At 55.0% G+C, this 14,837-nt stretch overlaps 2 protein-coding genes across 2 annotated transcripts; one reads left to right on the top strand and one right to left on the bottom strand.

Moving 5' to 3' along the window:
* Positions 1-1,191: 1,191 nt before the first annotated feature.
* C8A04DRAFT_36416 (uncharacterized protein) lies at positions 1,192-4,019 on the bottom strand (the record flags this gene model as incomplete). The annotated part of the gene is made up of 4 exons (XM_062783519.1): positions 1,192-3,219; positions 3,478-3,595; positions 3,664-3,758; positions 3,846-4,019. The coding sequence occupies 4 exons, from the start codon at positions 4,017-4,019 to the stop codon at positions 1,192-1,194; spliced, it is 2,415 nt and encodes an 804-aa protein (XP_062638017.1).
* Positions 4,020-5,612: 1,593 nt separating this feature from the next.
* On the top strand, positions 5,613-12,571 carry C8A04DRAFT_11326 (Ion transport protein-domain-containing protein; the record flags this gene model as incomplete). Its single annotated transcript, XM_062776924.1, has 5 exons — positions 5,613-7,283; positions 7,376-9,757; positions 9,843-11,710; positions 11,746-12,275; positions 12,324-12,571. 5 exons carry the CDS (start codon positions 5,613-5,615, stop codon positions 12,569-12,571), a joined length of 6,699 nt encoding a protein of 2,232 aa, XP_062638018.1.
* Between the last annotated feature and the right edge of the window lie 2,266 nt (positions 12,572-14,837).

Consider the following 14,837-nt stretch of genomic DNA (forward strand, 5'->3'; position numbering starts at 1 on the left):
CCCAATCGTAATCCTTTCCGCCTCGTTCAGTCAACAGTCCAGCAAGCAAGCAACCAAGTAATTAACCCACTGATCAACCAGTCCGGACTTTCTATTCCGCGTTCTCACCCTTTTCCCCAGGGTTACCTACTTGTCCGCATCCGTGGTCCTCTTGTTGAATCCTGAACCACTTCCTTCCTTCCAGCCTTCGTGTCGTCGTGTCTGAATACACCCCACCCTCTTCCTCTTGAACACCCCTATGCAGTACCTATCCAACGCCACCTGTCTCAAAGCCAGGACCATCGGTTCGTGCAGCCCTATCGGGAAAAGCTACAACAATATTGCATGAGTCCGGGCGGGTTGCATTCAAGCCGTCACTCGTGTGATATCAGACGTGTCATAATTTTTCTCTAGTACACCTCGCTTACGTTCTATTGCTTGCTCTTCTTACTTGATTAATTAGGACAGGCGCTCTTTTACAAATCCACCGTTGAACAGACAGAGATGAAATGGAAATTTGCACTAGAACCCCCTCAACATTACGATTATCCCCCCCTCGCCAACTTAATTCAGGCTCGTTGGATCGCGGTTCCAGGTTGATTGATACCTTTCGTTGGGGGTTTCATAAGGGGTAACTACCCAACATTCACGGGAGTTGGGACGGGAGAGCGAGTTGTTGTGCTGAGTTGCGTTGGACCGACCCGTTGGCTTGGGACGCGACGTTGTTCTCATGGGGGTTGTTTAAGTTATCCAACTGGCCGACGACCTAGGTGAGGTTGAAAGCCCCACCGCATTATCCTGTCAGGGCCCATTCGTGGATGGATGGCCCATGTGGTGGTTGGTGGGTTAGGGGTTGGTTGATTGTGTTACTCGATTTTCCAACAGTTGAGGGACAATCCCAGGTTATATTGTGATGTTTCCTCGCGTCTTTAAGCGTCTCCTCTATGTTTTACATGCTCAGAATGCAAGACCCGAATATGCTCGCACCATCAAGTCCTCTTGGGACACGATTACCCCCACCCCCCTTACAAAGTAATAAGAAAATCTAAAAGCCCAAACCGCCAGCTCCGATGTGATACAACAACTGGGCCGGAGAATTAACCAGTCCCATCTAACCCACCCAACCCCCACCCACCGCCACTAATGGTACCGGGTAGGCCAGGAAGAAAAAGAGAAAGGGAGAAAATAAGAAACAGGCCAGGTCCAGCATCATCACTGTGCATCCAACCGCGGCGAGCTAGCCAACGCCAACTTGGGCGTCGGCGACCGCTGCGGCGCCGTGTGGGGCGGAACTCTGACCGGCTCGGAAGGCTTGACGGGGGGCGTCAATATCTGCTGCCGCGGTGAAGGTGACAGGGCCGCCACGGGCGGGAATACCGCGGCCGGGGGGCCTCCTACCCCGCTGGGAGCAACCGGGATAGCAACACTGCTGCTGTGGCTGCTAGAGAGGGCGCCTCCGTTGACGTGCTGCTGCTGATTTTGGTGTTGATGTTGCTGTTGCAGTCTGGGCGTAGGCGGTGAGTGCTTGGTCGGGGATAGACCCGCGCTGGAAGGAGGCAGGGGTGAGCTGCTGGGGACAGACACGCCTGCGGGATCAGATCTGGCGCCGGCACTGCGCGGCTGGGCGGGCGTAAGGTGCGGCATCGTCACTATTGAGGATAAAGGTGTGGCTGTGGTGTTGTTGGTGGGGTAATTGTCGTTGTCTGCAGGAACGGCCGCGGGTGTCTTTGTTACGGGAGAAGAAAGGTTTTGTGCCGACTGCTTCTGCTTTGAGGGGGACGGCGGGCCGCCACCCGCGAGGCCGGGAGCTGTTGTTGAAAGAGGGCCGGTCGTCACGGTCAACTTTGCCGACGACGCTGGTTTCTCGGTTGTAGTATGGCTCGTTGAGGCCGGCACGAGGAGTGGACCACTGGATAGTCGCGGTGGTTGACCTGACGGCAATAGGCTTGGATGTGGTGACGAGAAGGGATTGTTCCCATGGCTGACTGGGAGTTGCTTGGGCTTTGCCTCACTGCCGCTGAGTGCGCTGTCACCTGTCTTGCCTTCTTGGGAGTGCGAAGCGTCCGCTTGTGCTGACTGAGAGGTAGAAGAGGCCCGCGCGGCCGGCCGAGACTCTAGCTCAACGACCAACTCGCTCCGGGACTGTTGGGGCACGGCATCCTCCCCCTCACCGGCGGCCTGCTCGTCGGCTGGTGAGCTCGGCTGTTGCTGGCGGTTGACTTTGAGCTTGATCGTCCGGGCACGTTGCTCGCTCGCCTCTTGCTCGCGTCGACGGCACGAGTTGCAGACGAAGTGAAAATCCTCCTGGTCCGCGTCCTTCTCGTCGATGCCGAGACACTTGCTGTGCTGCCAAGTATTACACGTCTCGCAAGCTACGCTGTGCGTCCCATCGTCGATTTTGCCGTAGACACCGCAGATACAGTCGAAAACCCAGTCGTCTTCCTCGTCCTCCAGCTCTTGGAGGGCCTTTTTGTTTTTCTCAATCTCGGCCATCCGCCGCCGCTCCGACATGCGAGCCGCACCGCCGGTCGTGTCTTTGCTGTCCTCAGACAGCTGAGCAAGCTCATCCTCGTGCAACCGCCGGCGAGACTCCCGCTCCTTGAGGCGTTGTTCCCTCGACATCAAACGGTTGTCCCTCTCCCGCTCCATCTTGAGCCGCTGTTGCTCCTGCTTCCTCCTGGCGACTTCTTGCTTCGCCCGCTTCTGTTCCTCCTCGCGGGCCTGTTCCTCCGCTTTTTGCTGCTCCAATTTGCCGGCAATACGGCTCGACCGTTTTGCGAATGCCATCTTCTCCAGGCTGAGAAGCTCCTTCTCCCGTTGAAGCTGCTTCCGCTTCTTGGCTTCTACTTGCTTCTCAAGAATGGGTACTAGATGTCCTTCGATCTGCTCGCGAAGGGTCTTCTCGTTAGGATCCTTAGATTTCTGGATGGTCGACAAGAATTGGCGGATTTCATCCAGAGTGACGGCCACACACTCCCACTTCATCCCTCCGAAACCGTCGTCTTCTGGTTCAGCTACCTCGTTGGCACCGGAGGCTTCCTCATGGTCATCACCGGCATCACTGGCGGCCTTTTCTGACACACGACGCCGTTTGCTAGCCCGCTGAGCGGCCTTGGCCTTCTGCGTGTTTTTCTTCGGTTTTGGTGTGGGTAGGGGGGCCTCTGTTTGGCGGTAGAGGCGGTTGTCGTCGAGAACATAATACGTCCGGTCGTCCCGGTCCCACCCATATGGTTCGATGCGCTACATGCGAGCAGCGACAGGTTAGTACTTATGTATGGTAGGTGTTGGGAGCGAAATATCGGGGCACGAGATGTGCAGCTCACCCAGTTTGTTTGATCGGTATCCTTCTGCTCCTCAGTCTTCTCCCGCAGGCGCTCCGGGGTTACCATGACAAGTTGTGTCATCTTCTGGAGAACCCGGATCTGAAAGCATACCACCGTCAGTGAAGGCCAGGTATGGTGGCAGCGTTCCAAAGACAATGGGTAGTGAATGGCGTACCTTGGTGAAGACATCAAAGTTCGCAAAGCTAGCTGGCACCTCATCGGAGCCAAAAGGGTTATGCTCTGGGGCCTTGCTAAGGAATTGCCTCCTTGTGTATTCATCAAACAATTCGTGTCTATGCAGGGTGAGCGGCTTGCGGTGCTAGGGGGGCGCCTGGATACTCCGACGGGCAGCGGGACGTACGTGAGGCCGCGGTGAGAGGAAAGGAACTTGAGGAGGCCAAGTCCAATGTCCTGGAGCAACATCGACCCGGGTTTTAGGCATTCTGCCTCGAGATCCTGTTCCGCGCCAATCTCGTTAGAAAAACGGTGCCTTGGTTTGATTTGTGGGGTTACCAGTTGAGCTGGCGGCAGAATGCGACGAACCTCGATGTCAAGGTTATCGTTCAGCTTAAGGGCATGGCCGAAGAGAAGGATGAATTGGAAGAGGTTCGCAAATTGCCACATGTTCCGGATGCGATGCAAAATAGACGGCTGGGCTGATTCTAGCGCATTGCTAGAATCAAGCTCCTGCTGGGAGCGTTTACGAGATATCGGCATCCTAAGTTTGCGCCTTCGCAGGTCGTGATTTTATCGAATGCCCGGGATGACGAAATATGCGCGAGAGAGCGCAGGCCGATGGAGACGATAAACCGAGGGCTTAGCTGCTGGAAAGGATCGTTGAGAGACAAAAAAATCCCATCGCAAACTTCGGATTATCGGAGGGGTTGTTGAGGAAGAAGGTGCGTCTGACGAAAATTGCAAAATCGTAGCCGTGGCGAGGTTTGGGTGTTAAGGGACAACCGATGATGGATGATGCGACGACCGCAGAATCGCGTTTAGTCCAAACTTTCGAGGTTGCCAAGCCCAATAGACGGCGCAAACCGCGGCGCGGTTCACGGAGACGCGACGGAGACCCCGCGTTGAGAATAACTTTTAAAGCCCCGTTTGTTGCACAACCTCAGTAGGGGAGCCTGTCTGTTAGGGGCCTCCTGCTGCGTCAGCTAACTAACGACAAAGAAATTTGACGCTCAATGTTTGCACGCTAACGTTAAAGATCTTTGGTCTCTCATGGGGGTTGTCACTTTCGAGTAACCTGGCTCAAAAACTTCCTTAGCCCGCTCAAAATTGAGAAAGTTGTCTTTCGCAGATATGTGTAATACTCATGTTCCTCGCCAATTCTGTAGGTCGTTCTTTTTGTCAGTTTTGCTTCCATTCTCTGATGGCTTGCTGCCCTGGCGGGAGGTGCTCGATGGAGTGCGTTTCAGAACTGTCAGAGTGGGGGCAATCAACGCTCGAAGGGCGATCCGACGGGGTTTTCGAACCCAAAATTCGAAGTATTGCCAACACTTTGGCCCGCATCTGAGTCTCTGTAGAGGTTTATGGACAAATAATTTGCATTTGGAATTAATGGGAAGAAGTACTAAGGCCACCTTCACCTTCAAAGGCTAAATCATATCTCTGTAGAAACCGCTGTGGCGGTTGCTCGAGTTTGTTGGCTCCCTCGGATCCTCGTATGGAAACCAGGGTCCATGTCTCTCTTCTCCATGCGTGCCAAGACATGGAGGGCGGTGCTCGCTCACTCAGCTTCCCTCTTTGGATGGGCCGAAGGAGGGCCTGCATCCCGACTCCAATGGGCTCTTTCGTGTGCCTGCCGCTCCAAGTCCAACAAATCTAGCCATCTCAAGAATCACGAATCCCATATTTGCGGCGCAGTTGCCGGCCAACTTCGACGACCTTCCCCAGACTATCTCGCCACCCTCTTTGCCGCTGCTTTTCCAATCATCCGACGGCTTGAGCGTCCATTCAGTGCACCTACCTCCAGCGACCGCCGCTCCTTGAGACACAACGCCCCTCAAGTCTCTATTTCTCTCTCAAGCGTGCAAGCCAGTCGCGCAGCGTAATTGCGACGCCACGCACTCGCCATCTACCATTCCGCACACTCAAGGCCGTTTGCCTTCCACGACCATAATGCCCAATTCGAGATTGGACGGCTAGGACACATATCGAGGGCGTTAGCGCATTGCGCGCATTGCGCGCCAACATTTGCTGACCTAGCCAATCGACAATTCCAAGACGCACCACGACGGCGACGACGACGGTACTGACGACAACGTCCACGAGCACGATTTGGGCCCGGCCCCAACTTTCAGCATGGACCAAAACAACCCGCAAACGCCCCGACGAACTCCCGCCCCCCCACAGAATCCCTCACAATCCATTCCACTCCGGGAATTTCAACGGTCAGGAGGGGCTGAGGCCGGTCGCGGGGGTCCTGGCCCGGGCGGACTGGTGGTCCCCGGAACAAATGAAGAAGGATGGCAGCAGCATTCCGGGCCCGGGGCAAGGAATGAAACCGGAGAGGGGTCATCACCGGTGACGATGTCGGCCAACCTACCCGGTTTCTCCTCCTACTGGGAAAACCCTTACCCTCATGCCGATGACGGGGTGGGCGCCAGCGGTGGCACCTCGCCTATCGACCGAATGGGCCTTCAGTTTGCGCTACCCCCTGATATTAACCATCCAAGGCCGCAGGTCCAAGAGTACATGACTTCGGCCAATGACCCATATCAAATACCACACACGTATTACGAGGAGCGCGCCGACACAGACTCCCTCGAGTCCGATAGCGTGCCTTTGAAGCCAGCTGCGCAGCCCATCGGCCGTCTGGAGGCACCGGAGGGCGAACCCTCCCCACGAACGAGTTTCCAGACCGTATCGGATTTGGGTAATACGCCATCTCGCGCCCGGAGCGCCCAGATGCTTGGATTCGACCTAGAGCCTGGGTTTTCGTCGAACCGCCATCGCAGTTATGGGGACCATCTCGCGCCCACCGACCGGCGGCGGTCCCGTTCCCCTTCAACCAGCGGTGCCTTTTCACGGGCAAGTTCCATGATGAGGGCCATGTCCCAGCGTGTCGTCATGATTAGCGGCGAAGGCGACCTGGTTGACCAGGAGAACAAAAGAGACCGGTCACGCTCGCCGTCTCCCGATGGACGACAATCGGGGCATGTATCTGGGCCGATGTTGGTGGATACGTCGTACCCTTCGCAGACGTTCCCAACCCCAGCCGAGAAGCGGCCCGGTTCTGATTACTTTCAGCCAGAAACAACTCCTCCGCTGCCTCGGCGCCATGGCCCTCTTCCGAACCCTCTGAAAGGGAAATCGCTGGGGATATTCCCACCTGATAACCCAATACGAAAACGGCTTTGCGATATCTTAGTTAGCCCGTGGACAGAGCCGTTCATCCTAATCTTGATTGTTGCCCAGACCGTGCTTCTCGCTGTTGAAGCCGCCCCCGACGTTTTCATCCATGGAAATGGACGGCCCGCGACCTGGGGCAACACCCGGATTGACTGGGCCATATTTGGCCTATTTGTCGTTTTTACACTTGAGATCATCGCCAGGATTATAGTTTCGGGCCTACTTATCAACGCCGACGACTACGCACCTGTAGGGAGCAAACGACGGTTGAGGGAAAGGGTTGCCGAGCAGTATCGTTCTATTTTTAAGCCGCAAAGGCAAAGATCGGTTCGGCAGCCGCCTCAGGGCCACGATTTTGTGCCCACATTTGCCAGGTCCTTCACCATGATGCATGGGATGGAAGGGCAGGTTCCGCTTAAGGAGCAGCAACGACTTCATCTCGCGCGCAGAGCCTTCCTGCGGCACAGCTTCAACCGGCTTGATTTCATCGCTGTGGTTTCGTTTTGGATATCCTTCACTCTCGGTATCACTGGAATGGAACGTTATCACCACCTCTACGTCTTCCGCATGCTGAGCTGCTTGCGTATTATCCGGTTGTTGGCTTTGACTAAAGGCAACCTGGTAAGTTGTCAACACTCATTAGTTTTCATGAAGATAACCAAGTGCTTGTAACCTAGTGCTAATGAACACCTTTTTTTCTTCTTCGCCTCTAGATAATCCTCAGGAGTCTAAAAAAGTCTGCGCCGCTGCTCGTCCGAGTTTCGTTCCTCATGGGCTTTTTCTGGCTACTGTTTGCTATTGTCGGCGTACAAAGCTTCAAGTCTAGCTTGAGCCGCCAGTGCACCTGGATCAACCCCGAGGACCCCACGAATTTCGATGCCGCTTTCACACCGGATCTGTCGTTTTGTGGCGGATTCATCAACTCGACGACGGGTAACACCGACCCATGGGTCTTTTCGCCGACGATGAATCTGGCCCCGGAAGCCCTTGTACCCGGCGCGACCAACGCCAAAGGCTTCATCTGTCCGAGGGGATCTATCTGCCTCCAGCAAGCGAACCCCTTTAACGGAACGGTCAACTTTGATGATATCGCCCACTCTCTCGAGCTAGTCTTTGTCATCATGAGCGTTAACACCTTCTCCGATCTCATGTACTACACAGTCAGCTCGGATTTTCTCCCGTCCGCGCTATTTTTTGGGGCTGGCATTATCATCATGATGCTTTGGATGACCAACTTGTTGATTGCTGTCATCACATCGTCGTTCCAGGTCATCCGCGAGGAGTCCAAAGCCAGCGCGTTCGCCGACGACGACCCGTCCGTGTTCCAGGCCGCCGCGGAGAAGACGCCCCGAAGAAAGTCAGCACTGCAACGGATGGCTAGCAAGATCTCGTGGGTCTGGGTTTTGGTTATCACGTACGGGCTCTTCTGCCAGTCACTACGAAGCGCAGACATGTCCCAGAGCCGCGAGCACTTTATCAATGCGTCCGAGATTGTTGTCACTGCGATACTGGATTTCGAGATTGTTTTGAGGTTCTTCACAAACTTCCGACGATTCCACCGGAGAGCCCGTAACCTCGTTGATCTTGGGCTTGCCATCGCTACGACTGTTATCCTCATCCCGCCGATTCGGAACTCGGGCCAGGTCTACAACTGGCTCACCATTTTCCAGATCGTCCGAGTGTACCGCGTGGTCCTTGCTATCCCGATGACTAGGAAGCTTATCGAGATGGTCCTGGGCAACGTTACCGGTATTGGCAACTTGATGGTGTTTGTGTTCCTGATCACGTTCCTGATGGCCATCTTTGCGTCGCAGCTGTTCCGTGGTCAGCTTCCCAAGACCAAGGACGGCGGAGAACCCTTACGGATTCCCTTTAACACGATCTACAACTCGTTCTTGGGCATGTACCAGGTGCTCTCCAGTGAAAATTGGACGGACATCCTGTACAGCGTCACCTCCTACACGACCCATATCAGAACCGCCTGGATTGGTGCCATATTCCTCATCGGCTGGTTCATCCTCTCTTACTTTATTCTCATCAATATGTTCATTGCTGTCATCCAGGAGAATTTTGATGTGGGCGAGGACATGAAGCGTTTGGAGCAGGTCAAAGCGTTTCTGCAGCGCAGAGAGCTGGGCAATTCGTCCAACCTTGCCCTTTCCAGGGTCTTCGGGTTTGGCAAGTCGCGTAACCGGGCGGATCCGCTTGACCAGACGACAGGGGCTGGCGTGGTCGACATGCTCTTCAAGGAAGGGTTTGTCCGTGAGTTCCTCGACGACGCCTTGGACGAGTTGCAGCAGCCTCACGGCGACGACCCGTCATCGCAGCAACCCGGCGTCAACGGCGTGGGGAAATCCGGGTTCTGGGGATTCGTGCAAGCAAAGGCGATTTCTCTGATTCAGGGGCGTGAACCAAACCCATTCTACTCTGGCGTCCGATTCGGCGGCCCCATCGCCACCTTGGATCCCGCCCAGCTTGCACGTCAGGCTGTGAGCTCTACTGCTGCCCGGCGAAAAGCGCAGAGAGAGTACCTGATACGCCACCCTACCTACAACACATCGCTCTTCATATTCAAGCCGCGCAACCCCCTTCGGCGGCTTTGCCAGAAGTTGGTAGGTCCTGGTCACGGCACGGAGCGTTACGACGGCGTCCAGCCCAATAAATATGCCTGGTACACCTTTTCGGCCTTCATCTACGCCGCCATCGTGGCCATGGTTGTTCTAGCATGCATCACCACACCGCTTTACCAGAAGGAGTACTTTGACCAGCACCCCTTCAGCATCTTCAACTGGTTTGTTTGGACGGACGCGGCGTTTGCCATTGTGTTCACCGTCGAAGCGATCATCAAGATCATTGCGGACGGATTTTTCTGGACTCCCAACGCGTATTTCCGCAGCACGTGGGGCATCATTGACGCCATCGTGCTCATCACACTCTGGATTAACGTCGTCACGCTGTTTACCGATGCCGGCGCCGTCTCCCGAGCCGTCGGCGCGTTCAAAGCTCTCAGAGCGCTGCGGCTGCTTAACGTCAGCGACAGTGCCCGGGACACGTTCCATTCTCTGATCATCGTCGGCGGCTGGAAGATTCTCAGTGTAGGTTGCAAGCCCTTCATATCAACTTTTCGTCGTACCTAGTTCTTGTAGACCAGGAAACGCGTTCACTGACGTGCTCGACTAGGCCTCATTCGTCTCCATCTCCTTGCTCATCCCTTTTGCCCTGTATGGACTCAACCTCTTCAACGGCAAGTTGGCGGCGTGCAACGACGGCGACGGCATCGTAAACTTGAGCGATTGTGTCGGCGAGTTCAACAGCACGCCCTTCAATCCCGACTGGCCAGTCCTTGCTCCTAGAGTTGCCGCGAACCCGTTCTTCAACTTTGACGATTTCGGGTCCAGCCTCTTCGTTCTCTTCCAGATTGTCAGCCAGGAAGGATGGACAGACGTCTCGTTCGCCGCGCAGGCTATCACCGGAAAGGGCCTCCAGCCAGAAGGCGGACCACCGTACACCGCCCAAGGGAATGCCCTCTTCTTCGTAGTGTTCAACCTCTTGGCAACTGTCTTCGTCCTCACTTTGTTCATCTCGGTTTTCATGCGCGGGTACACAGAACAGACAGGCGTGGCTTTCCTCACAGCCGAGCAGCGATCGTGGCTCGAACTGCGCAAGATGCTGCGCCAGATCTCGCCGTCCAAGAGCGCTTACGATGACAAGAAGAATAAGTGGAAAATGTGGTGCCACAAGCGGGCTATTGAGAAGCGCGGCAAGTGGTATCTGGCCATCACCGCCGTCCTCGTCTCTCACCTCATCCTGCTCCTCACGGAGTTTGACAAGGAGCCCGATTGGTGGACACAGACCAAGGACATATTTTTCCTTGCGTTCACCCTCATTTACATTGCCAACCTCGTCGTCCGCGTTGTCGGGCTTGGTTGGACACGATTCCGCAAGAGCTCTTGGGACATCTTCTCGCTCGTGGCCGTTACTGGTGCTCTAGCGACCTCCATTCTCTTCCTCACGGACAGAACGGAGGTCACCTACATCCAACTGCACAAATTCTTCTTGGTGGCCCTGGTGTTGATGCTGATCCCGCGCAACGACGCGCTCGACCAGTTGTTCAAGACGGCCGCAGCCAGTCTGACGACGATCGGCAGTCTGCTCGCGACATGGATCGTCTTCTTCCTCGTTTTCGCCATCGCGCTGACCCAGACATTCAGCCTAACGCGCTTCGGCAGTGGCGAAGACTCCAACATCAACCTCCGCACCGTACCCCATGCCCTCATCCTCCTCTTTAGGTTCAGTTGTGGAGAGGGCTGGAACCAGGTGATGGAGGATTTTGCGCAGATCAAGCCACCCTTCTGCGCCGAGGGCGAGACCTTTTTTGACAGCGACTGCGGTAGCACCGCTTGGGCCCGCGTGCTCTTCATCGCGTGGAACATCATCAGCATGTACATCTTTGTCAGCTTGTTCGTGTCACTCATCTACGAGAGCTTCTCGTACGTGTACCAGCGCACAAGCGGGCTGGCGGCTGTGGACCGTGACGAGATCCGACGATTCAAAGAGGCGTGGCGCAGTGTCGACGCGTCCGGGACTGGTTTCATCAGCAAAGATGCATTCCCACGGCTCCTCGGCGAGCTCTCGGGGGTGTTCGAGATGCGCATCTACGATAACGACGACTCGGTGCGGGCCATCCTCGAGGATGTGCGCAACGAGAACGATGCGGCCAGTATCCGGCACGCGTCCATCATCAGCAAGAGCCAGTACCAGACGGGTATTGATCTGAAGAAGCTGAATGAGCGGCTCGCCCTGATCGATGTGGCCAAGGTGCGCGAGCGGAGGCGCAGGTTCAATGTCTTTTTTGAGGAAGTCATGGTATCGGCGGATCCAGAGAGGGGTATCTCTTTTACGACGGTGTTGATGCTGTTGGCGCACTACAATATTATTAACGACAGCAAGAGTTTACGGTATGTTTATCTCCAAACCCTTTTATTATTTTTTGGTTTTCTTGTTTTGGTTTTTTTTCTTCACATCCTCGATTTCCATCCCAATATAAGGTTGAAGTTTGCAAGCTAACTCGATAACCCAATAGCCTCGAGGAGTTCCTGCGTCGCAAGCTGCGGCTCCAACGTGTCGAAGAAGAAGTCCGCCGAAGAATCGTCCTCGGTTTTTTCGACATGCTCTTCTACTCGCGCCAGTTCAAACGCCACATGGACTCAAAGCGGGCTGGGCGTATGACCGCGATCCCACAACTCGACATCCCCGAGATCCTTGTCGACAACGAAGAGCCGCAGTCCGCCAAACCCCACGAGGAAGACCCCGGCGTACCAGAACCCAAATCTCTCGGGCAATGGCAAGACCAAGGACTACGACAACAGCCACAGCAACAACATCTCGCAGCCGGGAACCGCAACCGCTCCAAATCAAGCGCGGCCACCCCCACGATCAGTCGCCCAACCACAACCAGCCTCCTCGCACCTGCCCTCACGCGTGCCCGGTCCCAACACCGCAGCTGGGCTTCAGGCATCGCGGCCGACGTCACCTCCTTCGACAACTCCTACGGCCATCCTCTTTCCGGGCCGCGCACGCCAGGCAGCCCATTCCCGCCATTCCCACCCTCTGGTGATGTCGGCACCGACATTCCAGACTTTTCAGGACCAGGAGAAGGAGATACTCACCGTTCGCACACCAGCGCATTCAGCTTTGAGTTGACCGATCCGCGCGGGTTTATAGCGGGCGATGAGAGTAGCGATGGTGCTGGTGGGAGAGACGAGGGGACTAGTCTACCGCGACGGCCGCGGGGGAGTAGTGCGGTGGACCCGTCAGTTGTGAGGGATATGTTGGATGATTCGGTGTGGGTGGAGAGTTTGAGGCGCAGCGCGACGAGGAAGAGTGGGTGGGGCGGAGGGTTCAAGTGAGGTTTTCCAATAGGGTTGCTGGTTGAAAAAGTGAGCCGTGGAATTGGTGATAGGAGTTGATGGGTGGGTGGTGGTGTTTTGGGGGTATTCTGTCGTCTGTGCAGGTTTTGGGGATTTTGGGGGGCAACCGGCGTTTGGCATTTACAATTTCCCTCCTTTTTTCCCGAAAAGTCATTCTCTTACCTCTCTCTCTCTCTTTGTCTGTTTCCCGCCGGTTGTATCCGGTTGCATGAGCGATGATTACGGGGAATATGTCATAATTTCCTTCTCATTTTCCTCTCCAGCGAGTATATACAACCTCAGGGTAGTTTCTTCTTTGTCCCGGGAAGAACATGTGTATTAATTGATATCCCCAATGATGGGATGGAGGTATCCGGTGTAATCTTGCTGGCGTAGCGACCGGCTAGTCTTGGTTTACGTTTGTTGAGAGAGGGCGGAAAGGATGACGAGGGGCTGCCGAGACGAGCGACGGTTTGGGATGGTTCGTCCGATCCTCTTTAGCTGTACCTTTCGCAAAGATAAAACGAGTTCAAAGCGTTCTTGTTGCATCACATATCCTCTTGCTGAAGTTGCTATCTCATCACGTCGCACCTTGATTCTTGTCGTGTTGTTTTCGGGTTATCCCCTTTTTGCCCGTAACAGATTCCGTAACGTAGTGAACGCACGGGCAACAACCCTGCAGGGGCTGGTTTTCAAGGTGGGAATAGAATCACAAACGCAAAACGAACCCCTCAGCACCATGGTACCTGCCTTAATGCACGGTGGCAGTGAGGTGAGGTTGGGGGCATCAACTCCGGAATAATAAAAAACCCTACTCCAGGGGTAAATTTGCCACGGCTTGCGTAAGGCTGGTCCCGCGACACAACATGAAGCCAAGAATCGGAAATGGAGATGCGAACGAAGATGGGATCTGGGCGTGGTGATGGATGGCGCAAGTATCATATAGCCAACCTGGTTTCAACCGCCGTGAGACAGGCCGAAAGGAGGGTGCAGCACGTTGCAACATGAGTCTGGCCCTTTTCGATCATAAAATACCCACACAAGCAAAACGTTCTCGAAGCCTCCAAAAAAAAGGGTTTCCCGCCCCCAACACTGGACCCTGTTCGACGGCTCACCCGACCGAACAATCCGTCGAACTGCAGGTCTTGTTTGCGCTCTTTTTAGGTGTGGGAGTACATACATGTTCGAAGCAGCAGTGGCGAATATGAGGTTCGTCCCTCATGTGGTGTTTGAAACACGTCGTTGGAGACATCCCCTGAAGATGCAGGGCTTGTTTACCAGGGTGATATTGCGGGGGATGGTGTTCTTCTGCTTGGCCGGCCTGCGACGGCGATCAGACAAGCCCCATTGAGGGGCAGCTCAGGGAACGTTGACGGTGGGGGCCTTTGTCGTTTGAAAACAAGTCTGGTCGACGGGTGCAGCCAGTTCGATCGACAAATCTGATGATGGGATAGTCGAATTGTTGACGTGAAATTGAGAAATGTTGCTCATTGATTTTACCTGTTTTGTGGAAAGAGTTAACCAGGACAGAGGAAAAGTCGTAAACCCCGGCATTTTCCGAAGATACTCCCAGGCTGAGAATCGCCTGACACAGGACCGGCTCAAAGCCTGGAGGGCGTGTTTCATCATCATTCGCTTGCCCCACATATCCCTACAGTCCCACTATTTTCGCCCAAATAGGACATCAACGACTCAACTTGCCCTTCCGGCCGTCTTTCTTCTTTCATAACGCTCGACATCAGTGGATCGTCTTGGCGATCATGAAGCTGCTTCGGTACGAAGGCCCAGTTCCGCAGCCCATCTTCGCAGAACAGCGAGGAGGTGGCGGTCTGACTTACGAGAAGATCTTTTTTGGAGCTTGCGCACTGATCGTTGATGCGCACCTTGAACAACAGTGGCTGCGGCACTGTGGCAGGCGATCGCATTGACAACAGAGCCGAAAATGGCAGCATTTCTCCTTGTTGCAAGCCTTGGTGTTGACGGATAGGGCGGGTCGATAAGGGTACCGTGAGGCACTTTATTTTTAAGAGGACCGTTACCCCGTCCATCCCGGCAACCTCGAACCGCATGACGGATAGCCTTTGCAGCTTCACAATCATTGGAACCGTTGCTCCTCCCCCTCTCAGGGCAACCCTTTGTTTCTCATTCCCCATTGAGCCGGGCTGTGCCTGCTCCTGCGTCTTGTCCACGTTTTCTTTCTTCACCCAACCCCTGGCGGCCCTTGTTCCGTCGCTCAACCTCTTGTTTCTTACATCAGGAGACCACG

Source organism: Dichotomopilus funicola, assembly GCF_033296635.1.
Source record: "Dichotomopilus funicola strain CBS 141.50 unplaced genomic scaffold C8A04scaffold_22, whole genome shotgun sequence".
NCBI lineage: Eukaryota > Fungi > Ascomycota > Sordariomycetes > Sordariales > Chaetomiaceae > Dichotomopilus > Dichotomopilus funicola.